Here is a 19,951-nt window from a genome sequence, read left to right as displayed (position 1 = left end):
TTATTATATTGCCTTTCCTCAGCTATTTAAAATAGCCTTAACAATTTGATTTCTGTGTATTAAAAGCTAAATTCAGACATTAAAAGCTAAATTCAGACTTCAGATTTCTGTGATGAAATACAGTATGCATTTCACGTTTTCTATTTCACATGTTCCAGAAATTCAGATTTTTACAAGTTTTGTGATTTTTTGGAAATACTGAAATACTTTTGAATCACTTTTTATGACAATACTATGCCATTTTATTGATTTATATTATCCAATATACTTAAACATTTTTAATTATTATTAATGGCATAGTATGTCAGAACATTATTGCTATTTTTATGAGTTATTAGAAATAAGGATTCTTTAAATCATTATATATATATACACATGACATTCTGTTTACATTTTTATGATGTTTATGACATATTATCCTATGACATTTTTATAATTGTATAATATGATATATTACACTATTACATTGTGCTTTAAAATAAGATAATGTATGCATCTTGCGTTCACAATTTCAGATTTTCACTTACAGAGGTCAACTCAGTATTTTGCGTTTCCAGAATTAATTGTAACGGTTATGTAGACATTTTTTATTACTGTTTACAAGCTACCACTATTTTACTCTGAGACTAATGATCTTACTTTTGAATACTTAAATGCAAACACACACAAACGGAAAAGCAACACAAATGGTGCAGTATTGACATATTTATGTGAGCTGCAACACACACAAACTGTACAAAAGTATAATTTCCGTGAATACATAAAAACTCAGAGATTCTTCCGTCACTCCTCTCCATTAAGTCCAATAACACTTTCCAGTCTGCAACAAAGACAACAGTCTCGAAGTTCGCCCCCCCCCTCACTGCATCACTCTCTAGAGAGTGTAGAAACTTCTTGGAGATGTTGTCGCACCACCTGATCCAGCACCTTGCTCACACCTTTACAGGCTGTCATGGCGGCTTCGATAAGAGACTCTAAGTGATCCTGGTGTAGCCTGGCGTCCATCTGCAGCAAAGCGATCTGTCCGCCCCGGGGGAGCAGCGCTAAGGCCAGAGAGCTCACTCCGCCACTTTCCTCTGCATAGCAAAGGTCAGCGAGGGGCGTCTCATCCACAAACCCGACTGTGCAGGCGCACACGTAGTCCCGCATGGGGATGCCGGCGTCAATCACGGCCAGAGTGGCAGCGTTCACACACACGCTGTAGTTTCCTCCATCTGACTGCAGGATCTGTTTGGAAGGAAAAGTGCAAAATAAATGTCTGTTATTAGTATTTTTCCCAAGATAGAGATCTTAACACATCAAATTCACCTCTCGCCGCTTAACACGAACCTTTACGTAGATGTCTATTTGAGAGCGAGGATAGAGCTGAGTCATCACAGCAGCCTCAAACGTCTGCTTCAGGTGGAGGCTCATCTCCGTCGACTTGCGGTCCCCATGTGGTCTCCTCTTCCTGTCCGCCGTGCTGAACGTGGCCATGCTGTACTGACAGTTGATGACGGCTCGATCGTGACGAACGCGGCTGCGTGAACCTCGAATCTAGCAGTGACAAACACATCGTATTGATCCGGCCTTCCCCATTCAACGATGTAATGAAATCTAATGTGCTGTTAAAGTAGGGCTGGTTGTTAGTTTGACATCACCATTTATAAACTTAATGTGAATTGTTGCAGCTTTTAACATGTTAAAACTCGATAAGCGAAGAAGTGATTTAAAGCAAATTATCGTTACAATCGGGAATACAGTGTACGGCATTAACCCTTTGAGCAATTACACGATTTCTTTGAAAAACATGGTTAGAAGGCAACAAAAGAAATCACCTAAAAATCAGCAAGAAATTAAGAAGTACAAGAAAAATACGTCCTGTAACATAATTTTAGACATGTAATTATTATATATATAGTTATCCCTAGTTTTTTTTTTTTTTTATTTACCCTAGACATTATTCCCTATCTTTTTAAAAAAAAATAATTTTCTAAATCTACAAATTTCGTGCAATTTGTGAAACATTTCTTACCAAGTAAAAAATTTAACAATTTTACTCAGTGTTCAAAGGTTTAAATTCTTCTGAAAGGCATCTGAGAGCAACACAAGGAGAGTGATGTTGTTCCAGCTTAAATATCAAAATGAGCATTTTAAATATGTGTTTTTTAATATCATGGCCCTGCTGGAGCTACAAATATTTTTCCTTGAGCCTCCGTGAGTGCCAGGGATTTGCATAACCTTCCCTCCACCATGAATAAACATATTTCACAGTTTAACCTCTCATAAATAATGAACAGTCCTAAATAAAGTGGCCAGAGGGAGAACAATTGTAACTATATATATATATATATACATACACACAACAACACACACACAATGAATTTTAAGAACCGATTTTGACCATATTTCCAGCCTCCATTAGTTACTATACATTACGGGTCGACAGATTATTATTGGGGCCGATATTTGGCATTTTGCAATTATGTGTATCAGCGTTTTATTTTAATGATCGCCGGTAAAGTTAGTTAAAAAGTGCAAAGAAAGTGTAAGCATGGTAGGAACTTTTACTTTGTGATACCTCAGGGAGGGTTTTTATTTATTAATTTTTAATTTGAATTTCTTCTTCAGAAAAAAAAGTTAGTGGGGAATTTTCTGTAGCCTATACAATATTGAAAGCTCTAGTTTTGATTAAACATTTGCTAAAGACGTTTGAACAAAGTTTTGTGTTGGAGTTAGTTATAATCCAAATTCTAAACACTTACAGAAAGATTTTTCATTTTTATTGTAAATGCATATTGTTTCCAAATATCGGTTATCAGTCTCATTTTCTACTAATAATCGATATCAGTTGAAAAAACAACATCGGTCGACTCTACATTACTATGTGTATGGCTGTTTGAGAAATTAAGCAGTTCAGACGATTTTGGCTCATAAATTTGACCTGTAGGAACTAATGATATGCATTATGGAAAGTGTTGTTGTCAACTACTAGATTGTTCAAGACAACAACAACAGCAAGCAATGGTATTTCCTTTGGAAATAATAACAAGCTCCTGCTGACACATTTGCAGTGTATTATTATTATTATTATTATTATTATTATTATCAAGAGCTGATGAAGACAGCCGTGTTTTGACGCTATTATAGCTGCCCGCTATTACCGCAGGCTAACGCATCCCTCCGCCCACTGCTAACTCACCTCATGCGGTCCGTACACCACAGCCAGAGCCTTCGTGTTTCCCTGCTCCAGATACGCGGAGCCGTCCGCCTGAGCGAAGACTCCCATCCGGGCCTGAACCTTCCGCAGCTCGGTGGCTTTTCTTCCATCCAGGCGGTAACCCTGGTCAGACAGCAGCTCCATCCCCGCCATGTTTCCGCAAACTTCGAATGAACAGCGACGTAACAAACCCACGTGTCTGCCGCTGTACTACATTACCCATAAACCTATTCGCTGGGAGGACTACGGCAAGGCTAAACGCCCAAAATACATTTTGTCTTATTAGCGACAAATGAAAATATATATTTGTTAGTATAGCCCGTATAGCCATACAGTTATCATTCAATAAAATAACATACATGTATGTTTATCTACAAGCAACTCATTTTTAAATTACCTATAATTAATGCTATTGATGTATATGTTTTGTTGAATAGCATAAAACATATTTTATATTTCTTAACCTTTACATACTAGTTTTATACTTTGTATTGTAGCATAATGAATTTTTCTATATTTTACATACTCAGCACATTATACATATTTTATATTCTTACTATTTTACATACAAGTGTTTAACATAGTAGCATAAAGAACATATTTTATTTTTATATTTTACATACTACTTAAAATTGTCTGTGCTTTTACATCAGAGTGGCTAATAATGTCACAAATCACAATATCCAATATATTCATCAAAAAAAGTATTTCTGATTTACTTTTCTCACTGTTGTATCCTTATTTTGATTATTATTTAAAGTTACACCTTTGACATTTTAATTCCATTATTCTGTGTTTCTGCACTGAAAAAAAAAGGGGGGGCGGGGGTAATCCCCACAAAACTGGCAACTAAACCTTTTTTGTTAAATACTGTATTAACCTACATTTTTGTACTTTTGTACACTGGATTTGTGAGTACATTATTTAAAAATATGATTTGAAAAGTCCACTCCCTAAGTACCTGTTCAAGGGCCACTAGATATCCAAATGGGACAAATTTACCCATGTCATTTCTATAATTATCTAGTTTTCCACTTCATGTGTTGGTACCAACGTACAGAACTGTATACTGTGATCTGCCTTTATTTTCAGTGATTTAAGTGAAAAGTCAGTATTTGCTCTTCTGACTCTGAAGACTTCAAAGTAAATGCTTCATAACCTGGGGACCCCTCCGGATCCCTGGATTAATTATTTTATCTAAATTTAATCAATTAATCACATCTAAATATCTTATTTATCTGTTTAATTTAATAATGCACTCGTTATCAACCACTGTGTTGAAACAAAGAAATCAAACTCTGCGTTTTTATTAATTTTACCATTATTTATCAAAATTATTTATGTGGCAAAATTTGGACCTGGCAATATGGTTTTTATGCAGGTGCTGCCAGTGAACAGATTCTTGTAGCAGTCAGCCTCACAATGCATGAAGAGTTACACAACTTCAACACTTTTAAAAATAAAATTTATTAGCATCTCTAATGTGTATAAATAAAAACATATATGAAACAATGTATATACGTATGATGTAATGAGTTTAACAATAACAGGGTTACATGTGATACAAAGGAGCAGTCTTTATTTTTAGCCAGTGTATTGTGAGGAAAACTGTACCTTGAAATCAAGCCTTCAAATATGCATACCTAGAAGTTGCAAATCTACATTCTTTGATAAGAATGAAACATAATTCTGTCCGGGGGTGGTAAAAGGGAGAATATCGTATGCAGTTTTGTGTTCCTGTTTCTTAAAATTTTAAATCATCTTTGATTGAATACATTAAAAATTCTGTACTTTTTTTTTTTTTTTAAGGTTTCACTGACAATGTTGAGGCACAGAGCCACAACACTATTCACACCGACCTTCTCAACGTAACATTACACTCAATAAAAATCCTAAAAAGGATTTCACATCACTCTTTTCCATTTACTGAAGTCACATTGTTCCACAGACTCATAACAAAGGGCCTTTAGAAGAAGCCCTGAAATCTAGGGACAATATGACTATAATGTTAGACACAGCGACAAAAGAAGAGTTAGATACCAAATGACAAATTTAATATGTAACTAACAGATCCGAAAGGATCAAACAAACAACTCGATTTGCTTTTTACTAATGTAACAAGGTTTGTCATTTTCTGCGATGGCTTGCTGTGCCAGGGTCAGAATACCAAGAAGACAGTGAATGGATGCTTTTGTGGGGGGTTAGAGGACTTGGCTCTCTAGGCAAAAAGCAAAGAAAGGAAAAGACCTCTCTTCTTGTGTCACCCAATGTTTTCTATTTGGTCATGCTTTCAACACTCAACGTGTTCAAATGTCTTACAAAACTGACAGATATGCACATAGGACGAATGCTACCTCTGGAAGCTGGCCAGAATTTTACAATAGCCAATGTGATGTGGACTTGTAACAGACCGTTTAATATACACTGCTGACGACTAGAGGGAGAAGCCTGCGACCCACTCAACTGTGTGTCAAACTGCCATAGACGAGTCAGTTACAACGTGTGGACTATTATTGGCCATTGTCGCAGTTTTTCCTCATAAATTGAAAAATATCACATTTTAAAAGGGGATAACAACATCCAAGACTAACTGCTTCAAAGTTAAAAAAAAAAAAAACAGTGGGTAGGTACAAAAAAAAAGAAAAAAGTGGTGTGTCTGCTTTAATACGCAGGTGTACGTGACAGTGAGAGGTTATCGGCACCCAAGGATCATGGCGACCTCATTCAGCCTTATGGAATGAAGGGACTATGTAGTAGATCTGAAAAACGATGGTCTCTGCTCCATCCCAAGTCTTTAGAAGAGTGCAAAGATCCCCTTATTTCCCTGATATATCCGTGTTCTCGCATCCTAAAACTCTGCAAACTCCTTCCCGCATTTTTCCGTTAAAGAAACGCGGATCTCCTCCTCCTCGTAGTCGTCGAAGTTGCTGGTGTCCCCTGGACCTCTGCACTTTGGTATGAAAGGGGCTTCCACCTGCAAGAGCAAGAGAACGGTTTATTTTAACAGGTAGGTTTTATATTTTGTGTCTACACTGCAAAACAGAAAAACACCCATTACAGTAAAACGACAGTAACTGTTTCTCTGAGGACGGACAAACTGTCTCACAGAGAAACTTCAAGAAACTTAAAATTCCTTTTTACAAGTACCTTTCATTGTCAAACTGGCAATAAAAAACACTGCTAAAATACACTGAATATAACTTTTAAGGGGTCAGTTTTTGAAGTTAATATGCTGCCAAAACTTAACAAAGAGAACATGTTTTACAAATGCCCTACAATTTACTGACAAACACAATGTAGTTTGCAAATAAAAAACATGATTAACAAACTAAAGCATGCTGTTTTGCAAATGCAAAATGTACCTATCAAACAAATACGCACATAATCAAGCTTCAGAAACAAACACGTCTTACAAGTATAAAAAAATATATTCTACAAAGACAAAAAAAATAGTCTGACAAAGTCTCTGAAACTATTTTTTCTCATCTTTTTTGTTTGTTTTGAAATCCTCCCTCATCAAAAACAAGTGCACCACCATGAATTTCTTGGTTAAAGGAGAGACTGTCAGAAAGTGTGCACTTTAATCCCAATTTTAACACATTCTGTGTCCCTTTGTTGTTGACAGCAGGCCTTTTAACCCACCTTTAAGTACTGCATTAGAAACAGTTTTAAACACGTGCCTTCAGACATGGTTGGAAGAACTAGTTCATTTTAAGCATGAAAGGTACATAATGTCGTGGATCTTGTTCTGCACCTGCCTGTAAACCTTGACTTTGATAATTGAGATTAACCATCACGACTAAATGGATACCTCTGTTTTTAACCAACTGTTTAGTCACACTGTACGGTTGAATTTTTTGCAGATAATTACTCATCATGTGTTTCTGCATTCACTTGTACACACTCCTTGTTAGAAAGTTGTGATTGGTTGACCTTTTATTGATTAAAACCCTGTGACTGGGAGAGTTTATGAAACAGCATATGGGTCTCGCATTGAAGTTCCTGAGCCTTTTCTACAGGGAAACTCAGTCAAGTGTCGATAAATGTCACTGTCACATCTGTGTACATGTTTACACACTTAGCACTAAGTACCAAGTAATAGTCATATTCTTCGAAGCCACCGCTTGACATGACACAAACTTAAGTCAAAGTTGTCAGTCAGCCTCCCTCAACCCCATATTTACTAAACATGTGGTGTGTTTGGCTGTCAGAGAAAAAGACGATGAAGGTGGAAAGCTACAGAGATATATGGAACATACAGTACATCAGGGATACACAACATGCTTTGCTTGGGGGGCCCTTTTGTAAAATGACAGGAGGTCAGGGGCCAGTCGCAGCAGCCCCCAACATCTTTCTAGGATTTTTGCACATTTCTAGGATTTTGGCCTGTGGGCCATAAGTTGAGTATGACTGCGGTGCATGGGTGTGTTTGTTTGCTGGTCAAGCCACCTGGAGATAAGTCCTTTTCAGGACAATGAAATGTCTTAAAAACAGGACTCAAAATGTTTCATCATATATGCTTAAATTGGAATTTAATGTAAATTATGATTTTTTTTATGTGTTTGTTATGTTTTTGTGCTTACTTTGCAGCACAGATGTACAAAGTTTGATATTTTCTTATAGTTATTTCATGAGTACAATGCGAAAATTTTATGGAAAACTACAGAGACTAAGTCTCATATAATCTCTTTGGATTTTGGACCGCTGGTCCAATAACAGACTATCTATAATGAAAATAAATGTTGTGAAGACAAAGGTATAATCTAAAGATAAGAAAGGGTGAAAGAGTAAGAATATCCTAAAAAAATACAGTCTAGCGTTGTCATACAGCTGTTTAAAGAGCAAAATGTTTTTTTTTCATTGAATAAAAAGGTGTAAATAGACAACTTTTATTATGTTAATAATAAAAAAATTAATACCATCCCATAACAAATCACAGCAATTTACAGATGCTTTTCAAAAAAAAGAGACTAATCTAGAGTCCAAAGTTTATAAAACCACAGAATGACTGCATAATGATAAGGTTAAACTGAACCAACAGATCAATGAGCTTCAATCCTGAGCTAATTATCTACTTTGACTAATCGAAGAACTCCATTATCATTGTCATCCTGCAAAATGGCACGTGGCACTGATGGCTCACAGTCAGCAGTGGAGCATGAAAAACAATCCGCGTGACCAGTTGTGAAATCACTGCTAACACTCAAGCAAAACATACTTCGTAAATATAATAATATATATAAATAATGACCATAACACAGGACCATAACTGATTAAACGTCCTCAGAAAACTTTACAGCAACAAAAAGTATGAAACAATGCTGTTGGAGCATCATAGCTGGCATAGCAAAAAAATAAAAATAAAAAAATCAATATCAACAAATCAATATCTAATTAACTTGGATTCTTAAAGGGGTATCAGTGTTTGGTGTCACTACAAAATGTGTGTGGTGTCTTACCTTTCTCTCATAGATTGCGATCCAGTCTGTTGTGGCGAACCATTTGTGGCCCTTGATGTCGTTGACGCCGTTCTTCAGGTTGCCGTAACGTTTGGTCAGATCCACCTGCAGCAGGTTTCTCAATAGGTCCTTCAAGTCGGAACTGAAGTGGGATGGGAACCGTACCTAGAAAGAGGAAGAAAGATGTTTAAATATGCGTTTTATGCATGCGCACCTAGACCTAACTTATTCTCAAACTACAGGTTGGAAGCACATTTCAAAATAAAAGTGGAACTATAACTAGCTCCATATAGCTACAAGGTAAACATGTAATCATGGTTCCTGATGTTGTTAATTTCGTCCAATTTTGGATCATATTTCTCCTGGAACATGTCCAATTGTGTTCAGAAGTTTTTATTGTTTTTTTCTTTTCCCAATAGAAAGTGACGCCATTCTTTGTTTTAGTCATTTTCCCTCCAATGACGGAGCAAATATACCATGATGTGGACGACCTGGAAACGCTGACCAATCATAGCAGAGACAGAAAGACGGGCGCTAAAACGGAGGGTGAATATAGATAGCTGTCCCAGCACAGACTTTATGTAGAAATATCTAAAAAAAAAACTTTAAAAAACTGCTTACCTTCCCAGACACGATCTTCTCATAGATCTGAATTGGTTGATCTGCAAAGAATGGAGGGTAACCAGCTGCCATTTCATAGATGAGGACTCCGAGGGCCCACCAATCCACAGCTTTGTTATAGCCCTACAAGGATTTGAGACAGATACACCTGTAACATCTTTAAAATTCAGAAAGAAACTTCCCAATGCCTCCTCCACTTTCAACTAGGTAACACTGAGCAAGAGCGCAATATAACCTCAATGTACAGTATAAAGAAAACACAAACTTGCTAGTGATATTTCTACCAAAATGTCTTCATTTTAGACACGTACTAAAATAAAAAACCTACCCCTTTTATAGTCTGCATACGATACATTTATGCTGGACTGTTCTGTTCTGATTTACTTTATGTAATACACCTTTTTTCAGCCTGACTCATACACTTCAGCTGGTGATTTCCTTGATTTTCCAGAATGCAGCTGTAGGTTTTACTTGTCAGAAGAGAGAGATGTTTTACAAGGTGGTAAAAATTAAGATCTGTACCCCTTACAAACAAATGCAATGTGTCTTTTTTTGCATGACACTGAAGTTTAACTGAGGCAACAGTGCAACAAAATTGGTGTTGCTTCTTCTTGTTGAGTGGATTTTGTTCTGTATGATTGTTCAGCATGGAGAACTTGTGAACATAGAGGAGGGGTAAGAAATTCCTGTCTCCGCTCACAGAGCTGTTTCCTCTCTGCTCACCTGTTATAAACCACTATGCTAAACACTGCTCAACGCTTAACTCAAATTTTATCCCGCTCACTGCTAGCCCATTTTCCTTTTGAAAGAACTTTGTAAACTCTGTTGTTGAATTACAGCAGCCAATTTTCGACAGAAAATAACGAGTGCGCGCAATACACAAATGCAATCTGAGCCGTGCATGCATCAAACTCATGGTGTGAGCAGTATCGAAGTGAAATTGGAGTCAGAGATGAGGCAATAATCCAACTTTAAAATAAATAAATAAATCAAATTTGCTCTGTGCTCCATAGAATATCTTTCCACTCTTCTCACATGTTCCGTTAAGCAGGAATACAAGCAAGTCTAAAAAAAAAAAGACTGACTTTTAATAAGGACACTTGAATTGATGTGACATCTGCTTTAAAACTCGTTTGAAGCTGTGCTCGAAACGTCAACATAACTAATCATGGTTCATGTTTTTCTAGTCATTGACAAGAGGAATAATGATAATAATCTGTTTCCCAAAAATGCAATATGTTTCAAAGGAGTTTTTGCTTGAGTACAGAGAAAGTGGAGTGAACATTGTGAAATCTGCAATTGAAAATTACATTATCTATCAATCCATCTGTTCTGACATTAAAAAAAAACCTCCATACTTTGCTGAGAATGATTTCTGGCGCCAGGTACTCCGGTGTCCCACACAACGTCCAGGTCCTTCCTTTTACCCGCTTGGCAAATCCAAAGTCTGTCACCTTCAGGGAGCATACAGAGAATACATGAATAAGTGAAGACAGAACAGCATTTGTTATTTATTCGTTGTTGTTCTAGCTCACCTGAATGTAGCCGTGGTGGTCGATGAGAAGGTTCTCAGGTTTCAAATCTCTGTATATGAGATCTAGCGAATGGAGGTACTCAAATGTCAGCACTATCTGGGCGGCATAAAACCGTGCGTGTGGTTCACTGCAAAGGAAGAGGAGAGAAGTGTGGTCACTTCTTGCTTAAATCTTGAAAACTAATCAATGTATGTTATGACACACAGCAGATAATACCGCAGAAGATTTTTAAACAGCGATAGCGCTTATAGGGCCGCTACAAAGTCCCTTCTTCATGCCTCCTTTACATTTTTACACAAAACCAAACAAGAGCTGCATCTTTTATCTCCTGTGTGTTATTTTAGAGAGCATGCGCGCATCGCAGAGGCAAAAGACGCGCAACAAGTGTGACGTTTCACACAACATCATTCACTAGTGCAACACACAACATACACATTGGCAGTGCTCTCTATGTAATAACAATTTCAAAACACGGCAAAAACAATAATTTACTATCCCTGTTATATAGTGGCTGATCTCGCCCTCTGCTCGGAGGTTAAGGAGTTCCTTGACCTCATTGTTTTCCCCATTTGCAGAGATTTTTGGCTGCTGTTTTTCTTCTTTGAGTTAGCCGTTAAGTGCTGCTAGTTGCTTTTTAAATCTCCTGTGGTGGGTTACACAAATAACTGGTCATTTAAACGTCACCCCTGTCCTGCCAGCTCTCCCTTTTATACAGACTTTGATTTGACACTTTAACTACCTCCATTGCTGGCTTAAAGGAAGGACAATTCTGCCCGTCCATTCTACGACAGTACCTTTTACACTCAACAGCCTACCGAGAAAAATATTGATACCACAGGGGAAAAAAAATTGACATTGAGTGCATAAAAATGAAAATGTATATTTATAACGACATCATAACATCACAAGTACGGCTTTTCTTTTCTTGGTTAGTAGCAGAGTACAGCAGACTGTAAACATTAACTTTAAGGCAGCGGGAGAAAGAGCAGCTGGTACCAGTGTATCAATGCTGGCGAAAATGAGACATTAAAACATTTGGAATATTTAAAATTGCCAAAAATATTGATTTATTGATACATATCAACAATCTTACTGAACAAATCTCACCTGAACCTTCCAATTCGTCTTAGGTGTGAGAACATCTCTCCTCCTGGAACATACTCCATCACCATGTACAAATTGGAGTTGTCCTAAGAAAAGGAAAAACACACTTATACCATGCTCCAAACTGAATAAAGGGATTTCAGTTACTAAAAAAAAAAAAAAAAGAAAGTACACTTTACCTTAAACGCATACTCAAGTTTGACGAGAAAGGGGAAGCTCACAGCCTGTAATATCCTCTTCTCATTTAGTGTGTGTTCTATTTGCTTGAGTTTCACCACCTGACAGACAGAAAGAGATAAGATGACCTTGTCGGGTAAATCTCACTTACACTAGCAGCAGAGATAGCAAGCACTGAGCGGAAAGGCAGCTTTTAGTTCTTTTTTTTAACTTGTGTTCCCTAGTAACCAACAAGAACAAGTTCTAATGTTATTTTTTTTGGGAGATAAGACTGTATTTGTATTACTGCACATGCCAACACTTTTATTCATTTGAAAACACTTGACACATGCTTCCACTGACCTTCTGCTTGTCCAGTATTTTCATGGCAAAGTATTGCTCTGTTCCTTTGTGTTTCACCAGCATGACTCTCCCAAATGAGCCAGTACCCAGAGTCTTTAATCTGTCAAAGTCATCTAGGCACGTTGTGCTCTGTGAAAATAACACATTAGCCAGTCAAGGTTCCCACACGTTTTCATGATCAAAATTTCAAAACTTTAAAAAGCCCCATTATAAAATATCCATGACCATTCAAAACATATAACACAAACAAAGCGTAAGAGTAGTAGGCCTATACTTAACTCCAAATTTTGATTATTATATGAAAAATAAAAGGCAACCTTTCCCATTATCTAAAACATGGTTATGTCCATATTCACTTCAAATACTTTTAAAAAGTGCAAAGTCAATACACAGCACTTTCCAAAAGAAATAAGCTTTATGAGCACTTCCTACTGAAACATGTTATATCGCGCTGTCACAACGTTATTGTTCTTGCCCAGGGTTAGTGTCGCAATACACCGGTTTCAGGCAATACTGTACTATATACATTTACTTATCTACTGTATTAAAAAAAACTACAATTGGATGGAAATCACATCTTTATTTCAGTTATTTCCAGAAGGGAGACTTTTTACAAATAGTTTCATTTAAAAATTGTAATTATATTGGCCTACTCAAGCGTTTGTTCAATCAAAAAAACCTTATGTCTAATATGGGAGTTGACTGTGAAAATCTCATACCATTGCAATCCTGAGGGTTAATCAAACATATCAGATTCAAATTCTACAGAGACATAAATCCAGCTAGCCGGCATACATGGAGGGAGAGACAGAGCGCAGCGAGAATTTTAAGAAATGCATGTTATAATAAACAAAACATCATACATCTACACATTTTAGAGCTACATTATATCAACAGCTACAGAAAATAAATCTACCGCTGCATTACATTACGTGGAAGGATATCCACGGGAGACTGGCGTAACAATTAATAACATTAAACAAAACAAAATTACATGATTTTTCCAAAACATTTGAGGATTAAATTTATTCTGTGATTTTTTTTCTAGGCTTGGAAAATGAGATTTCTCTTTCAGGTTTTCAGGTTTTTCTTGACCGTGGGAACCCTGGCCTGTTCCATGGACGCAGCTACAGTTGCAACGGTATGAAATTTTCACGACAGATAACCATCTCAGAAAATATCACAGTTTCACGGTATACAGCATTACACAATTAGCCTTAAAAGAATGAATACAGAAGTTTTTGGGGTCTAGCAAATGCTCTATTGTAATTGAAACTTGACACATTTTTTTAATGGAAGTATGTGTCAAGGGGGGAGGGAGATGTGCAGGCGCAGGAAAGACTCTCCATCGGATTGCATTTTTTTTAATACCACAGATAATGGTCTGATAACCGTCAATTTAAATACTGCAATATACCTTGAAACCAGTTATCACTGCAACCCTAGGTGCAGCTACCAAAAATATTAAGTTTTCATCATACTTACCTGTGGTGGGCATTCCCATTTCCGTAAGAAATCTTCTTTGGCTTTGGCTAGAAACTCTTTCACTAAAAAAAGAGCACAGATGGATACAGTTAGCATTTAGCGCTTGTCTAGTGAAACTAATTGGATTGTTGCCATTAAAAACACATTTGGGTTTTAGATTTTAGTCAAAAAGACCAGATACTAATGTACTAAGAGGTAAAAGGGAGAAACTTTTAGGATGGAAATTAAACTGTAAATCACTGGAGAAGAACATAGGAAAAGTCAACTCTCATCTGGACATACATTAAATGGGATAATAAAAAATAATAATACTAAGACAAATCACAAACACAAGACAACGACATCCACAGGCAGACAAGTAATGTTAAGACACTCAGAGTATTTGTTTCTGTTATTTAGTAGCCTTACTCAAACAGGGAGAGGAAACACAAAACTCAGAATCACAGGGAGGGTTTGCCTGAGCTTCTAGTGCATCACTTAATACAGTTTGGGAGAAGGCTATTAAACACAGCATAAAAAAATGGTAATCAAAGACAAACCAATGTATGAAAAATCCAGATTGAGAGAATGTGGATAACAAAAACACAGACTTATTATCAAAGCACACAGTGAAAGAAAAAGCAAGCACATCTAGCAAGTAGTCACACTGAGACCAATGCCGTTCTGCCATTCTGGTCATCTTTTGGAGGAATGAGCATACCAAAAGTCTCTATTGATCACCAAGGTTTTGCAGGAACAATCACCCACATGGATGGGATGATACGGAAGAAAGACAGAGAGAAATATAGAGTTCATGTACATAACAACAAGTATAAACACAATCAACAAACATGAAGCAATATGTAAGTGCGTAAAAGCGACAAGAATGAAAAACAGAGTCGACATTCACCTGAGGAATTTAAACACAGACTGACTGTCTACGGTGGTTTTCGAAGAACAGGTGTATCAAAATGCCATGTCGCCGGAATTCAGTCGTGCATATTAGTCAGATTGACAAGATAACGCTGCAGACTGGAGAACAAAATATTTAAAACCTACTTTATACTACAAAGCTTAAACATTTCTGAATATATAATGAAGGCTTTCATTTCTGCACCTTAAGCTGACAGCTTCACTCCCTATAACAGCTTCGAAATGATGATGACTGCTTTGAGGAAAAAGAGCTGAAAGAATCCACAGAAATTTGCAACCTTTTTAACAATCAATTCATTGTCATTGTTTAAGCATAAATGCCAAACATTTGCCGGTTTTAGCCTCTCGAGGAGGATTGTAAGAAGTTACTACTTTTCTTTGTTTTTTTTAGGACTGCAACTAACCAATATTTTTTGCCATTAACTAAACTGACCTTTTATTTCAGCACTTATTAATTTGGTCAAACCGTCCTTAAATCCAAAGATATTCCATTTCAAATGATCTAAATAAGAGAAAGGCTGTGAAATTCATTTTTGAGATGCTGGAACCATTCAGAATTGTTGCTTGAAACATGACTTAATTAATCAAACAAATAGAGTGCTCCAGTAATGAGTCCTAAAACCTGGAAATGAGTTCACATTTTAGCACGGTTTCCTCGTCTCAAAGTCAATGAGTTTTTTTAATGGGTTTTTGGTTAAATGCCTGAAAAAGGTCTGTGGTTAACACAAGCTTAATAGACTAATGTTTTGCACGACGACATACGACAAAGTCATTAAAAAAACCCACTCAGGAATTTTAAAGTCTTTGTGTCTTTAAAAAGGTAGTTGTTGCGGCTAAATCAGACTACTGAACCTGCACAGACCTTGGTTTGAGCAATTAATCATTATTATATTTCTACAGAAGGAAGCATGCATCTACTGCTTGCTCACCTAGCACCACTCAGCTTGCTAACATTACAGCTCAGCTGAGGAGGACGCCATTAATGTTTACATCTTACTCTATCATGAGCATGAGCCTCTCGTCTATGAGTAGATGCATGCTTCCTTCTGTGCACTGTTACAGTCGTTGACTGTAGTTTGGTACAAAGAAAATAGTTCCTACATGAAACTGCTCACAACAAGGTCTGTGGATAATGTTGAGTATCCGGGTCATGATATCTGGAGAGACATTGCTGTCAAGTTTTTCCATTTTTTTTGGCTCTTTGAGCACCACAAGCTGAGTGCCATATAGTCTGTTCGTACTAGAGAGACAGCTGACTCTACGGCCGATATCTCTAACACTTGGCAACTCACACCAAAACAATCTTGATTAATAAACAGCAATGCAGATAAAAGAAAATATATATTTTTCATTTTAGGGTGAACTATCCCTTTACTATTTCCCATCCAATCACAGACATTATATTTCAAAAAAAGTTAAATTTATGAGGTCATTTTGTACATGCAAATGTCTCTCCAACATTTTGTACCTAGAGGAACAAACCAATTGTTCTGCAGCCAGCACAGTTGGCCAGCCCTTCCTGACAGCAACGACAAAATCAAGACAAGCAGAACATGCTTTAGTCATGTCGGCCTGTTCTGTTACACTACAGAGGGAAACACAGTACATGAGCTCAGTGAAATAAAAGAGGTGTGATGATGGCAGCTGTTTAATCTTCCCGTGCAAGCGTGACTGTCTCTGTGCTGTTCCAACTGTTTCAGCTCGTGGCAGCTATATACAGTAAACACAGGTACTATGGTGTATATACAGCTCTGTAGGTAACCAGGTCGTCTTGTCAGAGCGGCTACACTCCAGACAAATCTGCAGCTCAGGGCACAGTGTCAGCTTAAACGGGTTTAACAGTTAGCTTGAGCACAGGATCTAAGGATCACAGTTACACTCAAAAAAATGCTTGGCAGTATGGGAACTACAGCTGATCTGATCATCTCTGTCTGCATGAGTGGCTCTATTTGGCACTGTTCACTGTGCCTGCCTGCCTGGTCTCTCTCAACAGGTCAATAAATCTCAGGGGAAGTATTCACTGCATCATAAAGTGACACTCCTTTAAACAAAATCAGTGCTTAACTTAACACAGACAGTTCTTTGCATTTTTCTCATTTTTTGCAAGTTTAAAAATACATGAAAGTAGTTGATTTTAGTGCATAAGTGACTGGTTTCAGGCGGTTACATGCAATTAATTTTGGAAAATATTACACAGCTTTTATCTTTACAGCCAGGTATAGGGAAACATTTGTGATTTATCACACAGGGTGTTCAACGATGACCAGCTGCACACATCAAAGTATATGAGCGCAAAGTAACACTGGCCTAGGCCTAGTTACGTCAAACCTTTCAAAGCTTGTAATACCCCTTATCCTCTGACGAAGGTCTGATGACAAGCTGCTCCAGTCAATGACGAGCTGAATGTGAGAAATGAGCCTTGTGGACCTCTACCACAGCAAGATAAGAAAAAATGGGACTCCAAATAACCCCACAATTCAAGTGTATTTGTCTCAGTGCGTGTGCATATGCCGGGAAGACAGTAGTAGGTCCCACTTTTATGAATGGAAAGAGGGCATTTGTCATTTCTTCACCATATTTGGTCAGGTTGCAGTACAGAGGGAAAGCTTTGTTTATGTAGCCAAGAATAAAATGTGGCATGGAAGCCCGTGGCTGAAACAGTCCCACACTGCCTTCAAGTAAAATTTATACCCCATTTATAACAATTACTCATGGGTTTGTGGTTTATTGCTGCAGATTTAACATCATCAGTACAAAGTTTCAGATAGCTGTGCTGCAGCTTAACATACAGTGATTGTTATTCACATAAGTTGAGGATGACACCACAGGGGAGATGATGAGGTGATGCCAGCCTGGAGACATTATCTTTAGATATAAAACGACTACACTCCTCTGCTAACTGTGTTATGTATGTGTACAGGCCTGCACCATCAAGAGGCAATGAAATGACAGGGGCCTTCTGAGGGCTAATCCCCCCCTCATAGCTAAAGTTAGCAGGCTAGCTGGTCACCAAGCTTGATCCCTCTTGTGATCCAGTTGACATGCAAACACCCCTTTAACGCCTGAAATAATCAATAAGGGGAATTTATCGATAAGCATTGCTGTAAGAGTCTTTAATAGGCTGTTAACACTTCCCCACCCCCCTTGCAGTCAAGAAAAAACATCCACGGGGGTCTTCTTGCTGCTAGCTAACTTAGCTTGCAAATTTTACATGCAAAATCACAAAATTTCCTGCATGTTTATTTATTTTTTATCACGAACTAACGAGTGTTAGTGGAATAACAGTGCGGGGGATGACGGACGGACGGCCCTCCCCTCTTCTTGAACGTTACTGTAGGGCACTTCATGTGTTATAACAGGCTAGCTACACACTTTGAGTTGCTTTTACGAGTTTCAGACGCATAAATGCAACATAAAACACATGTTAGGCCAAACATTAGCTCAGACTCACCGCTCTCTAGCTCGTTGCCCTTCTTGGCGGTGGCAGCGTTTCCCATGGTGTGGAAGACACGGCTCCGACTGAGAGGAGATGGCGGTGGCTAGCTAACCTTCCTACAGCTGGTATCCCCGAGCTCCTTTAAAAAAAAGCTAAAAACCAAAAACGATGTGATTATTGGGTCTTTTTAAGGGAAATACAGTCCAGTATCCCTTCCAGCGGCCCCCCTCTCTCCCTCTGTCTCTCCCTCTCCTTCTTCCCGGTGAAAGATTTCCGCTCCTGCTAGCTCGTCTGTGTGGTTGACATGTAGCTAGCGGTCACTTGTGTTTCGGACTCAGCTGCTCCCCCCCAACCCTCAGCTGCATTCACGGTGTGCTGCTGCTGCTGAGAGGAGCCGGGCTGAGCTGAGATGACTGTGTCAAGATACCAAACTTGTCTTGCTTCCGCGGTTTTCAAGCATCACGATTGCATTCGCAGATAAGGGGATGGCAATTGAGCACTGCGTGACTTTACTCCAGAGGCTAAATATAACTTAGGCAGGCAGGGACGCGTCTGTTTAATTTGTGTTTTTGCTACTAATCCAGCTGTTAATGGCCACAGCTGTATCCTCCCTAGTGTTTCTGCAAAGACTCTTTGAATGCATTCAAAATGTTTGTAAATTAAAAGTGCAAACATGTTTTCATCAAAATCATGCTGAATGGCTAATTTGAGTTATAGTTCCTTGTATTCAATATTCAGTTCCCTTACTTAAGTAAAAGTACTAATACCACTCTGTGAAAATACTCTGCTAAAAGTAAAAGTCCTGCATTAAAACTGTCACCATAAGTAGAAGTAAGAAAGTCTAATCTGGAAAATATACTTAAAGTATGAAACGTGAAAGTGCCTGATTCAGAAAAATCTGAAAATAAATAAATAAAAATTCAAAACTGTTAAAAAAGTGGAAGAAAAGGAAAATGACTTGAGTGTTTATTGAAATAATTACAAAAATACCCCATTCAGGAAAAAATAAAAACACCCCAAAACCTCAATACTAATTTATAAAACAATAAAATACAAAAATATTTTGTAAAAAAAAAAAAAAAAAATAGAAAATGTCATAAGTGTTTAAATATGCCAAAGTATCCAATTTAGAAAGATTTAAAAATAGCATACCCCAAATCAAAACTATTCAAAAAAGGAGGAAAAAAAGCAAGAAAATGATGTTTATCAAAATAGTTGCCAATTAATTATCTGTAGATCAGCTAGAAACAAGTAGAAACAAGTTTATTTGGTAGTTTAATTTGTAACAAAACATATTTTGTGCTCTCTTCTTATATGAAAAAGCAATCATAATTTGTAAAGTTTTCAGATAAATGTAGAGAAGTAAAAATACGATGAAGTACAAGTATAAGGTGGGATGAAAAGTAAGGACTCAAGTGAAGTACAAGAGCTTGGCATTTGTACTGAAGTACAGTACTTGAGTAAATATACTCAGTTACATTCCACCTCAGATTACATCACTGCATTATAATTAGCCAGGCATTCATAGGTCTACATCATATTAATGTTTCAGCTGGTAAAGGTGGGGCTCATTTTAATTAGCCTACCTCAGGGGCTTAAATGCAGGCAGTGCAATTGCACTGGGGCCCCTGGGTTGGTGGGGCCATAAAGAGAGCAGGACAGGCCCCCAGGAAGTACGACA

At 37.6% G+C, this 19,951-nt stretch overlaps 2 protein-coding genes across 2 annotated transcripts; both read right to left on the bottom strand.

Moving 5' to 3' along the window:
• Positions 1-690: 690 nt before the first annotated feature.
• On the bottom strand, positions 691-3,422 carry exosc4 (exosome component 4). The gene is given in 4 exon segments (XM_042498282.1): positions 691-1,227; positions 1,330-1,536; positions 3,182-3,382; positions 3,384-3,422. Coding segments are annotated over 4 exon segments (807 nt in total). The 3' UTR covers positions 691-867.
• Positions 3,423-4,663: 1,241 nt separating this feature from the next.
• LOC121951289 (cAMP-dependent protein kinase catalytic subunit beta) lies at positions 4,664-18,754 on the bottom strand. The gene is made up of 10 exons (XM_042497554.1): positions 18,286-18,754; positions 13,923-13,984; positions 12,438-12,566; positions 12,098-12,196; positions 11,922-12,004; positions 10,815-10,941; positions 10,638-10,733; positions 9,280-9,402; positions 8,659-8,823; positions 4,664-6,173 (listed from the first exon to the last, which is right to left on the bottom strand). Exons 1-10 carry the CDS (start codon positions 18,329-18,331, stop codon positions 6,048-6,050), a joined length of 1,056 nt encoding a protein of 351 aa, XP_042353488.1. The 5' UTR covers positions 18,332-18,754; the 3' UTR covers positions 4,664-6,047.
• Positions 18,755-19,951: the final 1,197 nt, after the last annotated feature.

Source organism: Plectropomus leopardus, chromosome 12, assembly GCF_008729295.1.
Source record: "Plectropomus leopardus isolate mb chromosome 12, YSFRI_Pleo_2.0, whole genome shotgun sequence".
NCBI classification, from domain to species: domain Eukaryota; kingdom Metazoa; phylum Chordata; class Actinopteri; order Perciformes; family Serranidae; genus Plectropomus; species Plectropomus leopardus.
Note: the sequence above shows the minus strand (reverse complement) of the source record. Positions and strands in the feature narration are given on the sequence as shown.

What these genes read in the sequence shown, in the direction of transcription:
- LOC121951289 (XM_042497554.1), bottom strand. Translation starts at nt 18,331, where the DNA reads ATGGGAAACGCTGCCACCGCCAAGAAGGGCAACGAGCTAGAGAGCG. An exon ending in AGACGAATTGGAAGGTTCAG is followed by an intron (nt 10,942 to 11,921) that starts GTGAGATTTGTT and finishes CTTCCTTTGCAG; the next exon opens with TGAACCACACGCACGGTTTT. An exon ending in TCGCAATCTATGAGAGAAAG is followed by an intron (nt 6,174 to 8,658) that starts GTAAGACACCAC and finishes TTGCTCTTGCAG; the next exon opens with GTGGAAGCCCCTTTCATACC.